Source organism: Vulpes lagopus, chromosome 7 (genome assembly GCF_018345385.1).
Source record: "Vulpes lagopus strain Blue_001 chromosome 7, ASM1834538v1, whole genome shotgun sequence".
In the NCBI taxonomy this organism is placed as follows: domain Eukaryota; kingdom Metazoa; phylum Chordata; class Mammalia; order Carnivora; family Canidae; genus Vulpes; species Vulpes lagopus.
The window spans coordinates 11,589,302-11,611,510 of NC_054830.1; the positions used below are offsets into that span (position 1 = coordinate 11,589,302).

The 22,209-nt window shown below is 44.8% G+C and overlaps 2 protein-coding genes and 1 pseudogene across 2 annotated transcripts; 1 reads left to right on the plus strand and 2 right to left on the minus strand.

Moving 5' to 3' along the window:
* Positions 1-2,542: 2,542 nt before the first annotated feature.
* On the minus strand, positions 2,543-10,417 carry LOC121495095 (olfactory receptor 10H4-like). Its single transcript, XM_041762385.1, has 3 exons — positions 10,331-10,417; positions 9,086-9,146; positions 2,543-3,513 (listed from the first exon to the last, which is right to left on the minus strand). The coding sequence occupies exons 1-3, from the start codon at positions 10,415-10,417 to the stop codon at positions 2,543-2,545; spliced, it is 1,119 nt and encodes a 372-aa protein (XP_041618319.1).
* A 257-nt stretch (positions 10,418-10,674) lies between these two features.
* LOC121495096 (olfactory receptor 10H3-like) lies at positions 10,675-12,189 on the minus strand. Its single transcript, XM_041762386.1, has 2 exons — positions 12,066-12,189; positions 10,675-11,633 (listed from the first exon to the last, which is right to left on the minus strand). Exons 1-2 carry the CDS (start codon positions 12,187-12,189, stop codon positions 10,675-10,677), a joined length of 1,083 nt encoding a protein of 360 aa, XP_041618320.1.
* Positions 12,190-18,131: 5,942 nt separating this feature from the next.
* Positions 18,132-18,767, plus strand: LOC121495098 (annotated as a pseudogene).
* The last annotated feature ends 3,442 nt before the right edge of the window (positions 18,768-22,209 follow it).

Genomic DNA, 22,209 nt, shown 5'->3' on the forward strand with positions numbered 1-22,209 from the left:
ATCCTGGTAGTTCTCTTCTCTGGGGAACTCAAATACAAAAAACTCAAAAGAAAAAGAAGCCTTGTGAAGATGTCCCTTTTCCATCTGAAGAAATGAATTCCAGATATCCGGATCCCTGGTGGGTTTTGCTTCATTTAGTTTCTCCACCACGTTAGCCCCCTGCAATTCAGCGTTCTCTCTGACGATGTGCGTATTCGGGTATCCTTATTATAATGCAGAAGCCCCATCACATGGAGCACAGAGAATGTTCCTGGTGTCCTCCAGTTCATAGTCTACTAAGTTTGTTGGGGGGAGACCATAAGCCCCGGGCTGGGTACCCACATGGTCATGTGTGTCCTCACAACACACCCAAATGCCTTGCTGCCAACGAGCAAATTCTGTAGCCAGGCTGTTGGGACTCCTTCACCTCTGCTAATAGACTTCCAAAGATACTTCCCTTGAGCAATCTCAATGTCCTAAGTCTTCTCCATAAAGAAGAATGGCCTAAGAATCTGGCTTGAAATGAATTTCATCATGAAATCACATAACATATAATGACAGGATGCCATTTCAGAAGTCAGTTTTCTAGGGCTGCTGTAACAAAGCACATAAACCACTTTGGCCAGAAGCCAAAATCAGGGTCACCAGGTGTGAGTCAATGTGTGAGCAGGGCTGCATCCTTTGGAGGATCCAGGGGAGAATTTTCTCCTGCTTTCCCAGCTGGGAGAGGCAGCAGGCATTCCTTGGCTCAAGGTTCCCATCTCAGCTACTGCAATCCCTCCTTTCAGTGTCACAACCCCTATTTCTCTGTGTCTGATTCTTTTATAAGGACACTTGCAATCATAGCAGGCTCATCTGGGTGATTCAGGGCAACCTCCTGTCTCACATCCTGAACTGAATCTCATCTGCATGCAGTCCCTTTGTCCAGGGAAGGGAACATAGTCACAGGCTCTGGATAAGAGCACCTCAGGTAGGACGGATTGGCATGAGTCATTAACACCAATAATTGTAAAATAATGAAATAAAACCCCAGGGTCTCATTGTCAGTGTTGATGTGACAAAGTGTCTCTGTAACTCCTCTGGAGTCAGTGTTTCTCTCCGGCTGTGTGAAAGGGTTATGTGCACAAGCTGTACCTGCCCTCTTCCCTGAAAGGTGTCTATTCCTTCTAATGACAGCTCTCTCCTCCTGGTCACAACCACACTTTTCTCTGTGGGCACGGGAGAGAGAGGTGCATTCCTGATCACCAACTGCACACACATGCAGATTGTAATAGATTCCTGCTTCAGCACTTCAGGACACTGTGGCTGGGAACAAGTAATATCTCAGGTTTGCATTTTCTGCATTTCAAAAACGTGGATAGTAATAGATGTGGGTCATATCTAAATGTGCAAAAATAATAGTTCATTTTGAACCTTAGAAGAGTAAACAAATACACAGGAAATCCTTCCCACAACATTTGGCAAACAGCAGGCACTCATATGTGATAGTCATTCTTAGGTTTATTATTATAACACATCTCCTTCTTCCTGCAACTCAAATATCTGGCTAGAATTTCAAGTAAGAATTTACACCAACAGAAGGACCCTTCCCTGGATCCTCAGACATAAGCTTTCCAAATCCCAGCATGGGAGTCAGACAGAAAAAGTTCCATGTGACCCTCCATTCAAATATTGCTTGATCTCCACCAATATTTCACATCTGCATATTAAGGGTACCTATATCCTGACCTCTCTTTTTACCATCTTGGAATAGCACTGTGCCTACAACATAATCCCCTAGATAGATTCAAGGAAACACAGGAATGAGAAATTGCTATTTTACTGAAGATAATGTGGGGAAAAGGGGAATGGGATTTCCATAAGAATTCAGATAACATTCCACTTTTAACATTCTGTATGTTCTTACCTAAGCACTGGACCCTGTCCCCTTTGTCTGTCTGTCTTTCCATCTTTCTCTTTCTCTGCTTCACATTCTGATGTACTTCACTCAACTGAGATCAACATAGAAATCTCTTTAGGGTCCATCCACTCCAAAGACAGTGAGGAACTATAAACAGTCAACGATCTCCTTGGAGACAAATAGTTTATCTTTTCTTGTGCATTTGTTATAATTAAAAGATAATACTTATACAACACCGGACACAGTGCCTGATAAGAAAAGCCCCCATGTTGATGGCATTTATTATTATGCTTATTTCTGTTTATCCTTATGGTGGAGGAGGGAAGGTCCTTCCTTGCTCCTCCATTTAAGATGAATGCCCAGACATCAGTGCCCAGACACATCCATGTGATGCCTCTCCACTAGCCCATAGGTAGATAACACATTCTTAGAAAGAGGTAATGGGATGGAATTCATCACATGGGGTCAACAAGAGACAGAGCCTGTGCAAGAGAGGGGCAAACAATTGGGGGAAAAACAAATACCTAGCTTGCTTCAATACCTATGGATGCATACAACAATACCTATTCAGTATTTTTATATACTAAATTTCCACAACAGTCTTAGGTAGAGTCATTATTATTCCAGTCCTGCTATCACATTTCCTTACCACCAAACATGCTATCAGGAGCCTAGAGGACTGAATTTTCTCTGAAAGCTTTTCTTTATGGCATTCTTGAGCTCCTTATTCCTGAGGCTGAAAATGATTGGGCTGAGAAACGGGGTGAAGACTGTATAGGTGGTGGCCATCAGGGTGTTACTGTCCATGGAATGGAGGCTCTTGGGCTTGAGGTAGATAATGGAGGCAAAACCATAGTGCACAATGACCACCGTGAGGTGGGAGACACACGTGGAGAAGGTCTTGTGTCTGCCCTCAGCAGAGGGGATTCTCAATATGGTGGACATGATGAAGACATAGGAGAGGATGATGAGGAATAAGCAGCCCATCAGGGCTGAGAGACACACCAGGATCACACTCAAGGTTACAGAGGATGTCTCATTCCCACAGGCCAATTTTAGGAGGGAAAGTACATGGCAGCCAAAATGGTAGATCACATTAGACCCACAGAAGGTGAGGTGAAAAACTAACAGGGTCACCGTCATCCCTATTACTGAGCCACCAGCCCAGGTCCAAGACACCAGACGAGCACAGGTGTCGGTGCTCATGAGCACGTTGTAGCGCAGAGGGTGGCAGATGGCCACGTAGCGGTCATAGCCCATGATCGTTAGCAAGAAGGAATGGGTGAAGCCAAATGTGAAGGAGAAGAACATCTGGGTGGCACAGGCCACAAAGGTGATAGAGTGGTGGCTAGAGAGTATGTCAACCAGCATGCGGGGGGTGACAGTAACAGTGAAGAGAATCTCAGAGGTGGACAGGGCACACAGGAAGAGGTACATGGGTGTGTGCAGGCTGTGGTCACTCCAGACAGTGGCCATGATGAGCAGGTTCCCCAGCAGCGTGAACAGGTACATCAGCAGGTAAATCAGGAAGAAGACAGGCAGGAGATGCCTTGAGAATGTGGAGAAGCCCACGAGGATGAATTCAGACACCATACTATAGTTCTGACCAGCCACGGATGCTGCATCTGCTGAGACTAGAAAAGGAATGAAAAAAAAAAAGAAGAAGAAGGAGAAGAAGAAAGGGAATGAAAGTACATGGTTTATTTTATGAAAGACAAGGTTGATTCAACATCAGAGAACCTATCATGTGATTAGTCACATGAATAAACTAAAAAGGCAATGTCATATAATTATATCAACTCAGGCAGCAGTCCTGAATTACAAAAGTGCAATTCCTACTTGTGATTTTAAAAATTGCTATATAGTTGAGATAAAACATTGCCTTATTTTAGATATACAGGATGATGTGTTTTATGTGCACATATCTTTTTTTTCAGCTATACTCAATTTTTTTATTGGAGTTCAATTTGCCAACATATAGCATAACACCCAGTGCTCATCCCATCAAGTGCCCCCTTAGTGCCTGTCACCCAGTCACCCCCACCCCCCACCCACCTCCCTTTCCACCACCCCTTGTTCGTTTCCCAGAGTTAGGAGTCTCTCATGTTCTGTGTCCCTCTCTGATATTTCCCACTCATTTTCTCTCCTTTACCCTTTATTCCCTTTCACTATTTTTTATATTCCCCAAATGAATGAGACCATATGTTTGTCCTTCTCTGATTGACTTATTTCACTCAGCATAATACCCTCCAGTTCCATCCACGTTGAAGCAAATGGTGGGTATTTGTTGTTTCTAATGGCTGAGGAATATTCCATTGTATACATAGACCACATCTTAAGATGAATGTGCACATATCTTAAAGATTTTTAAAAAGCTTCTTCTCAACATGAAATCGACTAGGACTTTCTTAGCTAACTAAGAATATGTACTGCAAAACTAGCAAATAGTACATTTTGTGGGAAACTATGGATGCATTGTTTTAGAATCAGGAACATGCAAGTTTACTCACTGCCTCTGCTGCTCATTAGCATGGAACAGAAAGCCAAGAGTGGTGCTTGAGAGAAGATATAGAAAGAAGGAATATCAGGATCGGAAGGGAAGAGATATGATCATCTACCTAGAAAGGTAAAAGAATGAAGGTGGAGTATACTTGAGCAAAGACAGAACACCAGCTGCAGAAGATTAGATCAGCATCCCAAACTCACAGTATTTCCCGTAGAATTACATCCATAATAATCATGTTAAAGATAGAATTTAAGGAAAACATAAGATAGCATCACCATTAGTGGTACAAACTATGAGGAGATAGTGCCCATACATTTTGGGCTCAGGATTTCTTTACATTAGAAATATATTGAATCCCCTAGAGGGCTTTTGTTTGAGTGAGATACAACTCTTCATTCTTACCATATTAGTAATTAAAACTGAGATTCTTTGAAAATATTTAGTTATTAACACATTTTACAGAACAGTAATCAACCTTTTATTCAACCTTAAAGAACAATCAATTCATGTTAATATAAGTAACATTTTAGGAAGGTAACTGCATTAAAAAAAACTCATTTAGTGAGGAGTGTGACTTTATTTTAAATTTTAGCAAGTTTGTCCAAATTCTGGCTGGATGGAAGATAAGATGATGCTTGTATCTGCTTCTTCATTCAGCCTGCGGCATTATGTGGTTTTCAGTTGAAACATATGACAAAAATACATCCTCACCTTCATTGGAAAAATGAGGACCTGATGGTCCCTAGAAAGAATCTCTGGTACCCCAGGGCCCTCATATTACACTTTGAAAGCCTCTGGTTTAAGATATCTAGGAATTAACCAAAACATATGCAATACCTCTAAGGATAGAAATTTTAACCACTGGTAGATATGCAGAAGATGGTCTAGATACATGGAAAACACGGAAGCCAATGTGTTCTCTTGGACAGGATGAGTTAATGTAGAAATTATGTCAGTTCTTCCCCAAGTTATATTCAGTGCAACTGCATTTACAATTTAAGAAGTTAAATTTAAGAATTATTTTAAATTTTTTCCTGAAAGATAAAGTCAGTGAAAAGCTATACTGGTCTTCTAGAAATGGAGTACACAGGAGAGACCAAGAGCTATCCTTCCCAGTATTGAGACTCACTGTAGACTCAGAATCATTTTTTAAGAAAGTGTGACAATGAAATAGACACGTATGATATGTATGATACATGGATCACGCTGATTGGATATCTCAGAAAATATCCCTGCCTGATTTAAAACCCACTAGATGATAAAGATGGGAGCAGAAGTCAGACAGAAAAAAAATTGTTTGTTTACTGGTTTGTGGTGGAAAAACTGGCCATTTTATGAAGTGGTGCAAATCTGAATTCCTAAGACCACACCCAAACTAGATGGCTTTCACACATAAAATGAAATATAAAGTTAATAGGAGAAGGTGTAGGAGAATAACTTTGTGATTTCGGAGTAAAGAAGGACTTCTTATTCAAAGCTCAAACACACAAACATTAAGGTGATGTGGAGAAAGGGAAACCCTCTTACACTGTTGGTAGGAATGTGAACTGGTGTCACTTTGGAAAACAGTATGAAGGTTCCTCAAAAAGTTAAAAATAGAGCTAACCTATATTCAGCAATTACACTACTACATATTTACCCAAAGAATTCAAAAATACCAATTCAAAGGGATATATGCACCCTGATGCTTATAGCATCTTTATCTTCAATAGCCAAATTATGATAACAGCTCAAGTGTTGGATAAAGAAGATGTGGTTTATATACACAATGGAATATTACTCAGCCATAAAAATAATGAACTCTTGCTATTTGCAACAACATGGATGGACCTAGAGAGTATTGTGCTAAGTGAAATATGCCAGTTAGAGAAAGACCAAGACCATATGATTTCACTCATATAGGGCGTTTAAGAAACAAAAAACAGAGCAAAAGGAAAAAAAAAAGATAGTGAGAGTCAAGCCAAGAAAGATACTTTTAACTGCAGAGAGAAACTGTTGGTTAAAAGAAGGAAGAAGGGTAGAGGATGGGGGAGATAAGTGATGGGGATTGAGGAGGGCACTTAATGCGGTGAGCAGCGGGTGTTGTATGGAAGTGCTGAATCACTGTATTGTAAACCTAAAACTAATATTGCTAAAACTATATTGCCCAGTTAACTAGCTGGATTCAAATAAAAACATTAAAATGCATGAAATGTGCATATGCACATTTTATGTATAAAGAAATATTTGAATTTCGTAAGCATATCTTCTGTAAGTGCTGATGCCATTCTCTGGAGATAAATGTTAACTGGTTGAAAAAGAAACAAACATGGAAACTCCCCCCAAAAATGTGTTCAACAAAAAGATCTCAGATCCATGAATAAGTATGTAAATTGGGGAAAGAGCCTTTGCATTGCTGAAAATTGTCTTAGGAAATATCAGAAAGGGAGACAGAACATGGAAGACTCCTAACTCTGGGAAACGAACTAGGGGTGGTGGAAGGGGAGGAGGGCGGGGGATGGGGATGAATGGTTGACAGGCACTGAGGGGGGCACTTGATGGAATGAGCACTGAGTGTTATTCTGTATGTTGGCAAATTGAACACCAATAAAAAATAAATTTATTATTAAAAAAAAGAAAATGCAAAAAAAAAAACCTATCTAAAATAAATACGAAACCAGTGACACTAAGGAGGAGAGATCTCAATAGAAAAATGAGCCAAGAACATGAGCAGAGAGTCACAGGAGGAGGCACACAGACACACGAAAGGAAGGTTTTAAGACAAGAAAAGGCCTTAGGAAATGACCATTGACTCACTATATACCTCTTCATTTCTCGGGATTAGAAAATGCCCAATGCAGGTGGAAATATGTGGAGAAAGCACTTCTCAGGGATGCTGGTGAGAACCGAGAATGGAGAAGCATAGACCACATGGGCTGTGTGCACCAGACATGTGCTCGGGACCATCTCTCTCCATTGTCCCACCTGTCTGAAGGGAGCAAGTCGGAGGATGGTTCTGCAGCATTGCCTTAGTGGGGAAACGGACAAGCCTGCGTGGGAATCGAAGTTGGGAAGAGGGCAAGTCACATGGGCTGTGTGCAAACAGCAGGCCCCAGGCAGCAGTTCAATGCACACATGGCAGCAAACATGAACCTGTAAAATGATCTTGAGTGAATGAAGCAAAAGCAGATGAACACTCGAGCGTAATTCCATTTGGGCACACGACAACTAGAGCACCTGAAATTATTCTGGATGATGCTGTACCAGTGTATACATGTCACTATACATTTGTCCAAACCCACAGATTATGCAACACAGACAGTGAACTCCTAATGTAACCTGTGGGCTGAGGTAATAACAATTAACTGGTTTACCAACTGGGACAAATGTACCACAGCGATACCAGGTTGGACAACCTTTAGCAGGCCTCAACCCACCACATGCCAGTAGCATCCCTTCCCTCTCCATGAGATGTGACATGCAAAAGTTCCTCCACACATATAGAAACACTTCAGGAGAGCGGGGACAGATCCAGGCCCAAACAAGAATGCTGACTTAGAAGATGCAAAGGGCAGTAGGCTGGGTGAAGAATCCAAGACCCAGAATGGACAACCTGAGAAGACCCCACTCCCACCTCCCCCCCCCCGCCCACAGCAGCTGCCCAAGGCTGAGAGCCTATCTTGTGATCCTTCTCCTAAACCCTGTCCCCATCCTGAGATGGGCCTTGCTCCCCACAACTCCGAGTATTGCCACCTACCCTGTGGCCTCCTGGTCCCCCTTAGCCTGGGCTGTCTCTTCCAGGAAGCAGCCAGTGGGGGAGAACAGAAGAAGCTCTCCTGCCTGATGCTATCAGCAGCACACAGGGGCAGGTGTGGGGCCAGACCTCAGGGCTCCTGGAACTGATGCTGTGTGCTTTTAGCCCTGCTACAGCTTGCCAGCAGGCTGCTCCCCAGGGGCCCCCTGGGACACCAACCTACAAGGGCTGCCCTCAGGGTCTGGAGAGGCCAGGAGGATCATCAGAGGGCCTCCAGGGACCTGCTGCCTGTACACCTTCCTCCAACACTCCAACACAACCAAGGTTCCCTGCTGTCTCTCTCTGCCCAGAGAGCCCCAGCCCCCACTGAGGACTGGGACTCCCAGTCTTGGGGGAGATAGGGGTGGGTTAGATGCTGGATAGGTCCCCTTTGAGTCAAAGCAGTGTCAGAGGGAAGATAGGAGCTGAGCTCTGCCCTGGGGTCAAGGCAACTGGAAGACTTCCCACAATAAGGGTAGTTTAGAGCTGGATCTCAGAGAGTGATTTCCCTTGGTAAATGGAAGTGGTCAAACAGTCCAGCCCCACCTCTCCTTGTGGTCAGTTCTTCTCTATCCTTGGTGGCCTGGTGGTCCAAGCCAGAGAGTCCACATTAACATATACCTGTCTGTAATATAATCAAACAATATTTTTGGTGTCCTATGTTGTCTTTGTTTCCTGACCATATGATCAGAGAGTTTTTGTATGCTGGTGAGATGACTGGTGGCTCTAGGTTTAGTGTTACCACACATCTGCTTCCAGCTCCAATATCTGGTCTCACCATTGAGTAATAGTGCAGATCCACAGAAGGTTCTCTTCTTGATCCTCAGATATAAGCTTTTTCACACCCCCACATGGGAATCAGACAGACAGAACGTTTCGTGTGACCCCTTCATTCAAGTGTTGTATGACCCACACCAACATTTCTCACCTGCATAATAGGGGTATCCATACTCTTGACCCCTTTTGTGCCGTTTGAGATAGCACTGTGCCTACAACACATCCCCCAGATAGATTCAAGGAAACAGGAATGAGGACTTGATGATTTCCTGAAAGTAATGTGGGGAAGAAGGGAATGGGATTTCCATAAGATGTCAGGAAGCAAAACACCTTTATTATTTTTATTTTATTTTATTTTTTTAAATTAATTTTTATTGGTGTTCAATTTACCAACATACAAAAAAACACCCAGTGCTCATCCCGTCAAGTGTCCACCTCAGTGCCCATCACCCATTCCCCTCCAACACCCGCCCTCCTCCCCCCTTCCACCACCCCTAGTTCGTTTCCCCGAGTTAGGAGTCTTTATGTTCTGTCTCCCTTCCTGATATTTCCCAACATTTCTTCTCCCTTCCTTTATATTCCTTTTCACTATTATTCATATTCCCCAAATGAATGAGAACATACACTGTTTGTCCTTCTCCGATTGACTTATTTCACTCAGCATAATACCCTCCAGTTCCATCCACGTTGAAGCAAATGGTGGGTATTTGTCGTTTCTAATGGCTGAGTAATATTCCATTGTATACATAAACCACATCTTCTTTATCCATTCATCTTTCGATGGACACCGAGGCTCCTTCCACAGTTTGGCTATTGTGGCCATTGCTGATAGAAACATCGGGGTGCAGGTGTCCTGACGTTTCATTGCATCTGAATCTTTGGGGTAAATCCCCAACAGTGCAATTGCTGGGTCATAGGGCAGGTCTATTTTTAACTCTTTGAGGAACCTCCACACAGTTTTCCAGAGTGGCTGCACCAGTTCACATTCCCACCAACAGTGTAAGAGGGTTCCCTTTTCTCCGCATCCTCTCCAACATTTGTTGTTTCCTGCCTTGCAACACACCTTTAATATTCTGTATGTTCTTGTCCCAACACGGAGCCCTCTCCTCCCTCTGTTTTTTCCCTCTCCCTCCCTCCCTCTTTCTCTTTACTTCACATTGAGACATCCTTCACTCAACTCAGACCAACACAGAAATTTCTTTAGGGTTTACCTTCTCCAAAGACAGCAGGAACTATACAAGAGTCAGTCATATTCTTGGAGAGTAAGAGTTTATTTTCTCTTGTGCATTTGTTATAATAAAAGATAATACTTATACAATGCTGGACACAGTACCTGATAAGAAAAGCCCCAATGCTGGTGGCATTTATTATTATGATTATTTTTGTTTACCCTTACTGTGGAAGAGGCGTGTCTGCCCCCCTTGCCTATGCAAGAAGAGCCCTGTGTATCAGTGTCCAGACACATCCATGTGATGGTCCCCATGGCCCATAGGTAGATAACACATTCTTAGACAAAGCTTATGGGATGCACTTCATCACATGGTCCAAGAATGAGGGAGGATGATCAAAAGAGTGGCAACCAAATTGAAAGAAAAAAACACCTACGATGCATCCACCACCTATAGATCATCCAACAATACCTATTCAGTATTTTTATATACTAAATTTCTACAACAGTCTTAGGTAGAGTCATTATTATTCCAGTCCTGCTATCATATTTCCTTACCACCAAACATACTATCAGGAGCCTAGGGGACTGAATTTTCTCTGGAAGCTTTTCTTTATGGCATTCTTGAGCTCCTTATTCCTGAGGCTGAAAATGATTGGGCTGAGAAACGGGGTGAAGACTGTATAGGTGGTGGCCATCAGGGTGTTACTGTCCACAGAGCTCCTGGGCTTGAGGTAGATAATGGAGGCAAAACCATAGTGCACAATGACCACCGTGAGGTGGGAGACACATGTGGAGAAGGTCTTGTGTCTGCCCTCAGCAGAGGGGATTCTTAATATGGCAGCCACGATGAAGACATAAGAGAGGACGATGAGGAATAAACAGCCCATCAGAGCTGAGACACACACAAAGATCACACCCAAGGTAACCGAGGATGTCTCCTTCCCACAGGCCAACTTTAAGAGGGAAAACACATGGCAGCCAAAATGGTAGATCATATTAGACCCACAGAAGGTGAGGTGAAAAACTATCAGGGTCACCATCATCCCCATGACTGAGCCACCAGCCCAGGTCCAGGACACCAAACGGGCACAGGTGCGGATGCTCATGAGCATGTTGTAGCGCAGGGGGTGGCAGATGGCCACATAGCGGTCATAACCCATGATCATAAGCAAGAAGGAATGGGTGAAGCCGAACATGAAGGAGAAGAACATCTGGGTGGCACAGGCCACAAAGGTGATGGAGTGGTGGCTGGAGAGCATGTCAACCAGCATGCGGGGGGTGACGGCAACAGTGAAGAGAATCTCAGAGGTGGACAGGGCACACAGGAAGAGGTACATGGGCGTGTGCAGGCTGCGCTCACTCCAGACAGTGGCCATGATGAGCAGGTTCCCCAGCAGCGTGAACAGGTACATCAGCAAGTAGAACAGAAAGAAAGCAGGCAGGAGATGCTGTGGGAAGGTGGAGAAGCCCACGAGGATGAATTCAGACAGCATGCTATAGTTCTGGCCAGCCACGGATGCTGCATCTGCTGAGATCACAGAGGGAATGAGAGGACCAGCAGAAAGATCATGAATCTATATAACAATATTGTGTTTGAACAACAGGAAATATGTGAAATGGGTAAACATTAGGTAACAATGGGTAAACAATGCATTTCCATGCATTGTGTTAGGACTGGGAGAATGACCAGGGTACTCACTGTTTCTGCTGTTCTTTAGCATGGAACTGAAAGCTGTGAGCGGTGCTATAAAGGAAAGAAAGAGAAAGTAGGTGTGCAACCATTGGAAGGGAAGAGACCTGCTCATCCATCCAAAAAGGAAAAGAATAAAGACATAACATACCACAGCAAGAGAGAGCACAGAGCTGCAAATATTAGATCCACTTCCAAAAACCAGTTATTTCTCATAGAATTACAACAGTAGTAATCATTCAGAATATGAATTTTAAGTAAGGAAGATACCATTCCCAATAGTGACACAAAGTATAAAGAAACATTCTCTAGCATTTGGTCTGGCGATTTCTTTGTACTCAAGAAAATTTGAGCCTCTAATGAACTTTTGTTTGGGCGCATTATCACTCCCCATGTTTACCATCTTAGAAATTAACACTGAGATTCTCTGAAAATATTTGATTTTAGGTGCAGTCAAGATGGCTGGCTGGAACACAAGACAATGTTTATATGTACTCAGCCTGTGGCAACACGTGATTTTAGTTGAAGGATATGACAACAATACATCCTCATCTTCATTGGAAAACTGAGGACCTGATGGTCCCCAGAAAGGATCTCTGGGACGACAGGGTCCTCCCTCACACTTTGGAAGTCTCTGTTATAAAATATCTAGGATTCCATCAATCACATGCAATTCTTCCAAATTCAGAAAATTTAACCATTAATGAAAATTTAGAAGTTGATTTGAATACATGGAGAAAAATCTATACTCTCAGATGTCGTCAGTGAATATGGTAATTATGACACTTCTTCCTCAAATTATATCATCAGGCAGCTGCCTTTACAGTTTCAGGGAATCAGCTGTACATTTCACAAAAGTTTCCTTAAATTCCTTTTGAAAAACAAAGTCACTGCAAAACTATACTACTCTTCTAAAAATGAAGTCAATGGGAAAGAGATGTTCTGGCAGATACAAGACTCATTATACGCATTATACACATCATAGTCATCTCTCAGTGTAACTCTGAAACAGATAAAGACACTGACCAAATTGATTGGATACCCCAGAAAGTATCCCTGCATGAGTCACAGCTTAACATGTGATAAAGGTGGGAGCACAGATCAAAGGGAAAAGGTGGACAGTCTAGGAGTTTGTGGTGGGAAAACTGGTCCTTTCATGAAGCAAAGTCAATCTGAACTTCTGCCTAAGACCACACGCAAACAGGGATTCCAGGATTCAAGAATGAATTTGAAATAGGACTGAGAAGTTAATAGGAGAAGGTGTAGGAGAATCATTTTGATGACCTAGGAGTGGAGATGACATCTTAAACTTAAGAAGCACAAACACTGGTTGATTGTGAAGGAACAAAAACACCAACACGAAGAGTTTTTGTTCAACAAAAGATATCCCGGATCCAGTTAACAGGAGATGGAAAGGTGGGGAAAGATCATTTTAATGGTCCACAATTGACCAGGGAATGTGATGTAGAAGAAGCCAGTTACCTCTACAAGTAGGAAGCTCAATACAGAAATGAGCAAAAGTGTGAGCAGAGAACTCACAGAGGGTGTAGCACAGGCAAAAGAAAACACACTAAAAAGAAAAAAAAAAAAAGAGAGGGAGGAAAGGAATGAGAGAAAGAAAGGGAAATGCAGTGGGAATTCAGTGTAGACCTATTCAATGCCCCAAATGAGAAAGTGCCCAGTGCTGATCAGGATCTGGGGAGAAAGCAATATTTGTGCACTGCCTGTGAGAGCCAGGTGGGGAAAATTAACAGTTCATCTGCTAAGTGCACCAGCACAGGGCTCCAGTATCTATCTCCATTGCTCACATCTGTCACAAGGGACCTATCAGAGGATGGTTTTGTAACTGCCTATAGTGGAGAAATGGACAAGCCTGCGTGGGCATCATAACTGGGAAGATGGCAGGTCACATGGGCTGGAGCAAACCCTGGAGCCCCAGGTACTAGTTTCATGCACTTGCAGCAGCATAAATGACTCTTTTTAAAAAAAAAAATTATTTTTTTATTGGTTTTCAATTTGCCAACATACAGAATAACACCCAGTGCTCATCCCATCAAGTGCCACCCCCCCAGGGCCCGGGAGCCATTCACCCCCACCCCCCGCCCTCCTCCCCTTCCACCACTCCTAGTTCGTTTCCAGAGTTAGGAGTCTTCCATGTTCTGTCTCCCTTTCTGATATTTCCTACCATTTCTTCTCCCTTCCCCTCTATTCCCTTTCACTATTATTTATATTCCCCAAATGAATGAGACCATAAATGACTCTTAAAATAATAGTGAGTGAATGAAGCAAAAACCAGATGAGTGCTCTAGCATAATTCTACTTGGGCACATGGAATATAGAGCACCTGAAACTATTCTGGATGATGCTGCAACAGTATATACATGTCACTATACATTTGTCAAAACCCACAGAATGTGCGACACAGACAGCTAATATAACCTGTGGGCTGAGTTCATAATAATGTATCCAGATTGGTTCCCAACTGGGACAAATGCACCACAGTAGCACAAAAGGTAAAAGAGGAAGCAGTATGCAGGGAAAAGGAGGTATGTGTTTTTCGGTCAACCTAAAACTTTTCTATAAGATCCAAAATTAACCAATTTTCTATGAAATTAAAAAAGGAAGAAGAGAATTTACAACATACAGATGCATAGAGAAACAATACCTCTCTACGAGAGCATATACCTACCAAAGAGCGTGCTTTCAGTATGTTAGAATGGTTGTTGAAAGTAGAGGGAAACAGGGTGGCATAAATAGCTGCCCCTGGGCCCTGCTTCTCTCCATCTGTGTGGCTCCACCTCCCCCCCCTGCACTGCTCACTTTCCCGGGCTCCTCCTCTGCTCCCACTCCACTTGGGCTTCCAGAGACAATTGTCTAAAACACGCACCCAGTGTGCAGTCATCAGAGCGAGGCTTCAAGTCCCAGCTTTTCTGTGTGTTTCTGAGAAAGAAGGTTCCAGCTCTGAGTCTCCTCTCCTTAAATGAAACATGGGAGTAAGCGGAGCCCTGTCTTTAGAAGGTCCACGAGGATTCACAGAAGGGGCCCCATGTTTACCTAATCTGAGTAGTTATCACTGAATTTGACATCGTTTCCAAGGTGCGTGGATGTCATCCATCTGTTCCACGTGACACCAGTTGGCCTCATTCTAAACTCATGGTCTCTGGCCCCAGAGGAGCCCTTAACCTCTGGTAACCTGACAACGCAGTTCCAGGAATGGTTGGGCCAACCTCCACCCTCTCACCTAGCCCCTGCCTCACCCTTAGAGTCTGTCTTCCCACGTCCCGCTCGACAGAGTGGCAGCAGTGCTCTGCGCTGGCTCCCCCATCTCCTCTGACAGGTGCAGGAGACAGTTCTGTCTTCTCTGGTGTCACAGAGGATGGCTCACACAAAGGGGCTGAGCTCACACACAGGTGTGCATCCACTGCACTCACTCTTGTGCCTCCCCACAAGGATACTCTCCAGGTCAGCACATGCCACCTTCACCTAAGTCAGGACACAATAGCACAGACAAGATACACACCAGGAGCAATATTTTTGATCTTCAGTATTTGTATACGTGCGGCATTTGGACCAGATCATTCTCTGGGGATGGTGGCTGTCCTGTGCATTTAACAATGGTCAACAGCATCCCTGGCCTCATCCCCCCAGATGCCAGTACACCCGTACCCCACCTGAGTCATGACAACCAAAACTGTCTCCAGTGATGTGCACATGTTCCCTGTAGTGCATGTTCAGCCTGGGCTAAGAGCCATTGATATAGAGGCTGCAAAGACACTAGGCTAGGTGAAGAACTCAAGACCCAGAGTGGGCACCCTGAGAAGATGTCCCAACAGCCCTAGACTAAGATCCTGTCTTCTGTCCTTCGTCCCACATCCTGTCTCCTCCCCCAGTTTGGGTCTGAATCCCCACGACTGTCGAAGTATTACAACCTACCCTTTGCCTCCTGGTCCCCCTCAGCCTGGGCTGCCTCTTCCAGGAAGCAGCCAGTGGGGGAGAACAGAAGAAGCTCTCCTGCCTGATGCTGTCAGCAGCACACAGGGGCAGGTGTGGGGCCAGACCTCAGGGCTCCTGGAACTGATGCTGTGTGCTTTAACCTGGCGGTAGCTTCCCAGCAGGCTGCTCCCCAGGGGCTCCCTTGGACACCAACCTGCAAGGGCTGCCATCAGGGTCTGGAGAGGCCAGGAGGATCATCAGGGGGCCTCCAGGGACCTGCTGCCTGTACACCTTCCTCCAACACTCCAACACAACCAAGGTTCCTTGCTGTCTCTCTCTGCCCAGAGGATTAGAGACTAGGGACTCTCAGTCTTGGGGGAGATAGAGGTGGATTAGATGCTGGATTAGTCCCCCTTGGGTCAAGGCAGGATCAGAGGGAAGGCAGGAGCTGAGCATCCCAGAGTGAGAAACCAGGACTCTGCCCTGAGGTCAAGGCAGCTGGAAGGCTTCCCACAATAAGGGCAGGTTGGAGCTGGGTCTCAGAGAGTGGTGTCTCTTGCTCAATGGAAGTGGCCAAACAGTCCAGCCCCACCTCTCCTTGTGGTCAGTTCTTCCCTATCCCTGTTGGCCTGGTGGTCCAAGCCAGAGTCCACATTAGTCTGTTCATCCTTGGGCTATAACAAAACACTTGGTCTCTGTCCAGTTCCTGAGACACAGCCCCTGAGCCCTTGACTCAGGAGTGATAATAGTGGCTTTTGTATTCTAATGAGATGAGTGGTGGCTGGGAGCCCAGGATAATTTTAGAAAGGAGGCTGCTCACCAGATCTAACAAGGGGTGATTAAGAGGGGAGAGGGACTACAGATCAATATTCAAAACTCATGACCAACGATTTAATCAATCACATCTGTGTAATAAAACCTCCATTAAAAAACTCCCTGAAGATGGAATTCAGAGACCTTAGCAGTTGCTGAACACATGGAGGTGCTAGGAGGGTGGCATGTCCAGAGAGGGCATGGAGATTCCTCACTCCTTCCTCTATACCTTGCAGGATGCCTCTCTCTTTTGGCTGTTCCTGAGTTGTCTTTCATAATAAACCTTAGAGAGTGAGTGTGGCATTTTCCTGATTTCTATAACTCATTGTAGTCAAGTATCCAAACTGAAAGGGGGAATTTGGAAATCCTCACATTTGTATCCATTTCAGACAGAAGTGCAGGTACCCTGGGCACCCAATACTTGTGACTGGCATCTCGAGGTAGTGTCAGTATTGAACAGAATTATAGGACACCAAGGTGGTGTCTGGGTAGCTGGAGATTTGGTCATTGCTTTGGAAAGAACTCATCCATTTGGTGTTTTGAGAGTTAGAAGTAGACACAGCTCACTTCCTGTCTCCCTCTGTCCAGTCAACAACACTGTTGTCAACCTCAGTATGCCATCCAGAGTGCCCCAACACCTTTCCCCATCTCTTCCTGCATCTGCCCACCTTATCTGCTCTCAGCAGCCTGCATCCCTCATCAGACGGGGGGCGGGGGGGAGAGGTCTCTACAAACAGGAGTCTGACCATGCTGATTATGACTAAAATGTACCTCTTGGTACAAACACTTTGGAAAACTGTGTAGAGGTATTTATTCAAGCTGAACATAGGTATTCCCTATGAGTTTGTATTTACACAGCTAACTACAGTCCCAACGTAACACATCAGTATTAATCCACTAAAAGACAAGCACTACATGTCATAAGAGCACCATTCACAGGAAGCCCCACCAAGAAACATTCTTGACTATGTTCATACAATGGAATACAGATCTTTCTTCCATGCGTTTAAAAAACATTTAGGGGTCCCCATGGCCCTTAGAACAAACTCCTCAAGTGGACACAATGGTCTTGCATGCTCTTGCCCTTCCTACTTGTCTGCCTTCACATTACAGACCTCCCCCAACCACCTATACTCTCTGGGGCACACTGAACATACCATTGTGCCAAATGCACCATATCTCTGTCACCCTGAGCCTTTGTTTTGCTCTCCCGCCTGTCTGCAAATGTCTCTTCCACCTGCCTGTCTCACCTGAAGCATACCTACTCACCCTCCAGATTTTCCTGCAGACACCACCAATTTCAAAGCCTCCTAATCCCAGGTTGTGTCTGTGACCCACACTTAGCTTTTCCAGATCCCTAGGCTGTCCCCAAACACCTGTGACCACTCTGCTATCATCTTGGTTATATGACAGCTTCCCTCAGTGGACCATAGCATAGATAGGAGAGGACAGAGATCTAGCCTTTGGTATTGGGGGATCCCAGCACCTAGAATATTTCCATATAAAATAAGTCTTCAAAAAAAAAACCAAAAAAACAAACAAACAAAAAAATAAGTCTTCAAAACATTTCTTGACTATATGAATGAGTAAATGAGGGCAAAGTGCTGTGAGGACATATCGCACTCCTTTCTGTTCATAACCATGGGCAATGATCAGCATGTTCAGCATCTGCCACCCAGAGCACCACAACATGCTCATGAGTCCTCACGGCTGTGCCATTGTGTGTTCTGATGTTGGGCTGGTGGCTCAATCATGGGGATGATGGTGACCCTGACAGGTTTTCACCTCACCTTCTGTGGGTCTAATGTGATCCACCATTTTTCCAGCCTCATGCTTTCCCTCCTAAAGTTGGCCTGTGGGAAGGAGACATCATCTGTCACCTTGAGAGTGGTCCTGGTTTGTGTCACAGCTCTGATGGGCTGTTTATGCCTCATTGTCCTCTCCTGTGTCTTCATCGTGCCCATGGTATTGAGGATCCCGTCTGCTGAGGGCTGGCATAAGACCATCTCCACTTGTGTCTCCCACCTCACTGTGGTCATTGTGCAATATGTTTTTGGCTCCACTATCTGGCTTCAGCCCATGGACCCATTTCTATGGACAGTAACACTCTGATGGCCACCACCTACAGTCTTCACTCCCTTTCTCAGCCCAATCATTTTCAGCCTTCAGTGTAAGGAGCTCAAGTGTGCCTTAAAGAAATCATCCAGAGAAAATTCAATCTCCTAATCACCTGACAGTTGGAGGAATTATGATGGTGAGGAAATGTGACTTGAACTCCTGTGTCCCTCGGACTGTTCCAGGGTTTCAAGTATATGAAAATATCCACACCCACAAGAGATGGTTGCATGCTTGGTGTTTGTTTTCCTCCAATTTGTTTGCCCTCCTTACATGGGATAGTTGTCATGATCTCTTGTTCTTGACCCTGTATGATGAAGTCCGTCCCATTAGCTCCATCACAAGACATGTTATCTACCTGAGGACTGGAGGGCAGCATCACGTGGGTTTGTCTTGTTAATGATGCACAGGGTTCCTCTTGAATGGACAAGCAATGGAAGACTTTCCTCTTTTTCACCGTAAGGATAAAGAAAATTAAGCATAATGGGTTTTTTTGTATATTTTTTATTGGAGTTCGATTTGCCAACATATAGCAAAATACCCAGTGCTCATTCCATCAAGTGCCCCCCTCAGTGCCCGTCACCCAGTCACCCCATACCCCGCCCGCTCCCCCTTCCACTACCCCTTATTCATTTCCCAGAGTTAGGTGTCTCTCATGTTTTGTAACCCTCATTGATATTTCCCACTCATTTTCTCTCCTTTCCCTTTTATTCCCTTTCACTATTTTTTATATTCCCTGAATGAATGAGACCATATAATGTTTGTCCTCCTCCGACTGGCTTACTTCACTCAGCATAATACCCTCCAGTTCCATCCACGTTGAAGCAAAGGTGGGCATTTGTTCTTTCTTTCTTTTTTTTTTTAATTTTTATTTATTTATGATAGTCACACAGAGAGAGAGAGAGAGGCAGAGATACAGGCAGAGGGAGAAGCAGGCTCCATGCACCGGGAGCCTGACGTGGGATTCGATCCCGGGTCTCCAGGATCGCGCCCTGGGCCAAAGGCAGGCGCCAAACCGCTGCGCCACCCAGGGATCCCTTGTTCTTTCTTTCTTTCTTTCTTTCTTTCTTTCTTTCTTTCTTTCTTTCTTTCTTTCTTTCTTTCTTCCTTTCTTTCTCTCTTTCTTTTCTTTTCTTTTCTTTTCTTCTTCTTTTTTTTTTTTTGGTTTTATTTATTCATGCAGAGAAAGAGAGAGAGAGAGAGAGGCAGAGACACAGGCAGAGGGAGAAGCAGGCTCCATGCAGGGAGCCCGACAGGGACTTGAACCCGGGTCTCCAGGATCACGCCCTGGGCTGAAGGTGGCGCTAAACCACTGAGCCACCCGGGCTGCCTGATTTGTCATTTCTAATGGCTGAGTAATATTCCATTGTTTATATGGACCGCATCTTCTTTATCCATTCATCTTTCAATGGACACTGAGGCTCCTTCCACAGTTGGCTATTGTGGACATTGCTGCTAGAAACATCGGGGTGCAGATGTCCCAGCGTTTCACTGCATCTGTATCTTTGGGGTAAATCTCCAGCAGAAAAAATAAACATAATGTTAAATGCCACAAGCATTGGCCCTTTTCTTATTAAACACTGTATCCAGTGTTTCATAGTACTGTGTTTTAAATTATAATAAAGTATTTGCCTCAGAAGATGGTTTTCTGTTCATAATTCCTCCCTGACTTGGGAGAGATAGACCCTAAGGGAGGTTTTCTATGTTAAGAGTTTAGAAGGTGAAGGAGAGAGAGAGAAAGAGAACTAGTGGGATGGAGTCCTTTTAATTGATATGAACAGAAACTGCCTAAAATTGGATATGGGGCAAAATCTGGGAAAGGAATGAAGAAGGACAAGGAGGTTGGTAACAGGGCAATTTTCACAAAAGAAAAGGGAAGAGTCAATGAGAGAGGAAGCGATGAGAGATAGAAGGATAGAGACAGAAATGACAGCTGGAAGGGAGAAAGGGTTCACGCTTGCTTTAGAACTTAAAGGATGGTAAAGAGGTGTTGCTGTCTGACATCTTATGGATATCCTTTACTCTTCCCCCCCATATTACTTTCAGGAAAGCATCAATTCTCATTCCTGTGTTTTACTTGAACTTATCTGGGGCATGTATTGTGGGCACAATGATATCTCAATATGACACAAGAGAGGTCATGGTTTAGGTACCCCTATTGTGCAGATGAGATCTGTTGGTGGAGGTTACACAACACATGAGGGGAGGGGTCCCATGGAAATTTAGTTCTGGGTGTCTCCGAGGCTGGGGTTTGCAAAAGCATCTGTCTGAGGATCAGGAAAGGGGGCCTTGTGTGGATCCAAACTATTACTCAAAGGTGAGGCCAGATATTGGAGTTGGAGGCAGATGTGTTGTTTCGTTAAGGCCACAGGCACTAGTCATCTCAGGAGCATACAAAGACTCTCTGATCAGATGGTCATTAAACAGAGACAACACATAGACCAAAATGTGTTTAATTACATCACAGAGAGGCATATGTTAATGTGGACTCTCTGGCTTGGACCACCAGGCCAACAGGGATAGGGAAGAACTGACCACAAGGAGAGGTGGGGCTGGACTGTTTGGCCACTTCCATTGAGCAAGAGACATCACTCTCTGAGACCCAGCTCCAACCTGCCCTTATTGTGGGAAGCCTTCTAGCGGCTCTGACCCCCGGGCAGAGTCCTGGTTTCTCACTCTGGGATGCTCAGCTCCTGCCTTCCTTCTAAACCCTGCCTTGACCCAAGGGGTACTAATCCAGCATCTAATCCACCTCTATCTCCCCCAAGACTGAGAGTCCCTAGTCTCTAATCCTCTGGGCAGAGAGAGACAGCAGGGAACCTTGGTTGTGTTGGAGTGTTGGAGGAAGGTGTACAGGCAGCAGGTCCCTGGAGACCCTCTGATGATCTTTCTGGCCTCTCCAGACCCTGATGGCAGCCCTTGCAGGTTGGTGTCCCAGGGAGCCCCTGGGGAACAGCCTGCTGGGAAGCTACAGCCAGATTAAAGCACACAGCATCAGTTCTAGGAACCCTGAGGTCTGGCCCTACACCTGCCTCTGTGTGCTGCTGACAGCATCAGGCAGGAGAGCTTCTTCTGTTCTTCCCTGCTGGCTGCTTCCTGGAGGAGGCAGCCCAGGCTGAGGGGGACCAGGAGGAACAGGGTAGGTTATAATATTCGACAGCTGTGGGGAGCCAGGCCGAGACAGGATGGGGACAAGTCCTGGGAGAATGATCATAGGACAGGCTCTTAGATTGGGAGTCTCTTCGGGTAGTGCATTCTGGGTCTTGGGTTCTTCACTCAACCTAGTGTCTTTTGCACCTTCTGAGTCTTCTTGTTGGAGGCTGATTCTGTCCCCTATATAATGTTTGTCCATGTGTGGAGGCCCTTTTGGTTTTCACAGCTCTTGGGGAGAGATCGGATGCTGCTGGCATCTAGGGGGTGGAGGCTTGAGTTGCTGCTAAAGACTGTCCAATCTGGTATTCATGTGGTTCATTTGTCCCAGTTGGTGAACTAATATAAATTCATTATTATTAACTCAGCTCACAGGTTACATCAGGATTCACGTTCTGTATTG

Bases quoted from the DNA above. Each gene is read 5' to 3' on its own strand.
- LOC121495095 (XM_041762385.1), bottom strand. From the start codon at position 10,417: ATGGGGACCATCACATGGATGTGTCTGGACACTGATACACAGGGCTCT. The intron at 9,147-10,330 runs GTAAGGGTAAAC...GATGTGTTGTAG, and splicing joins GCAGACACGCCTCTTCCACA to GCACAGTGCTATCTCAAACG. The intron at 3,514-9,085 runs GTGAGAAATGTT...TTCCTTTTCTAG, and splicing joins TGGATACCCCTATTATGCAG to TCTCAGCAGATGCAGCATCC.
- LOC121495096 (XM_041762386.1), bottom strand. From the start codon at position 12,189: ATGGGGAGTGATAATGCGCCCAAACAAAAGTTCATTAGAGGCTCAAAT. The intron at 11,634-12,065 runs GTATCTTCCTTA...CTGTGATCTCAG, and splicing joins TTGTGTCACTATTGGGAATG to CAGATGCAGCATCCGTGGCT.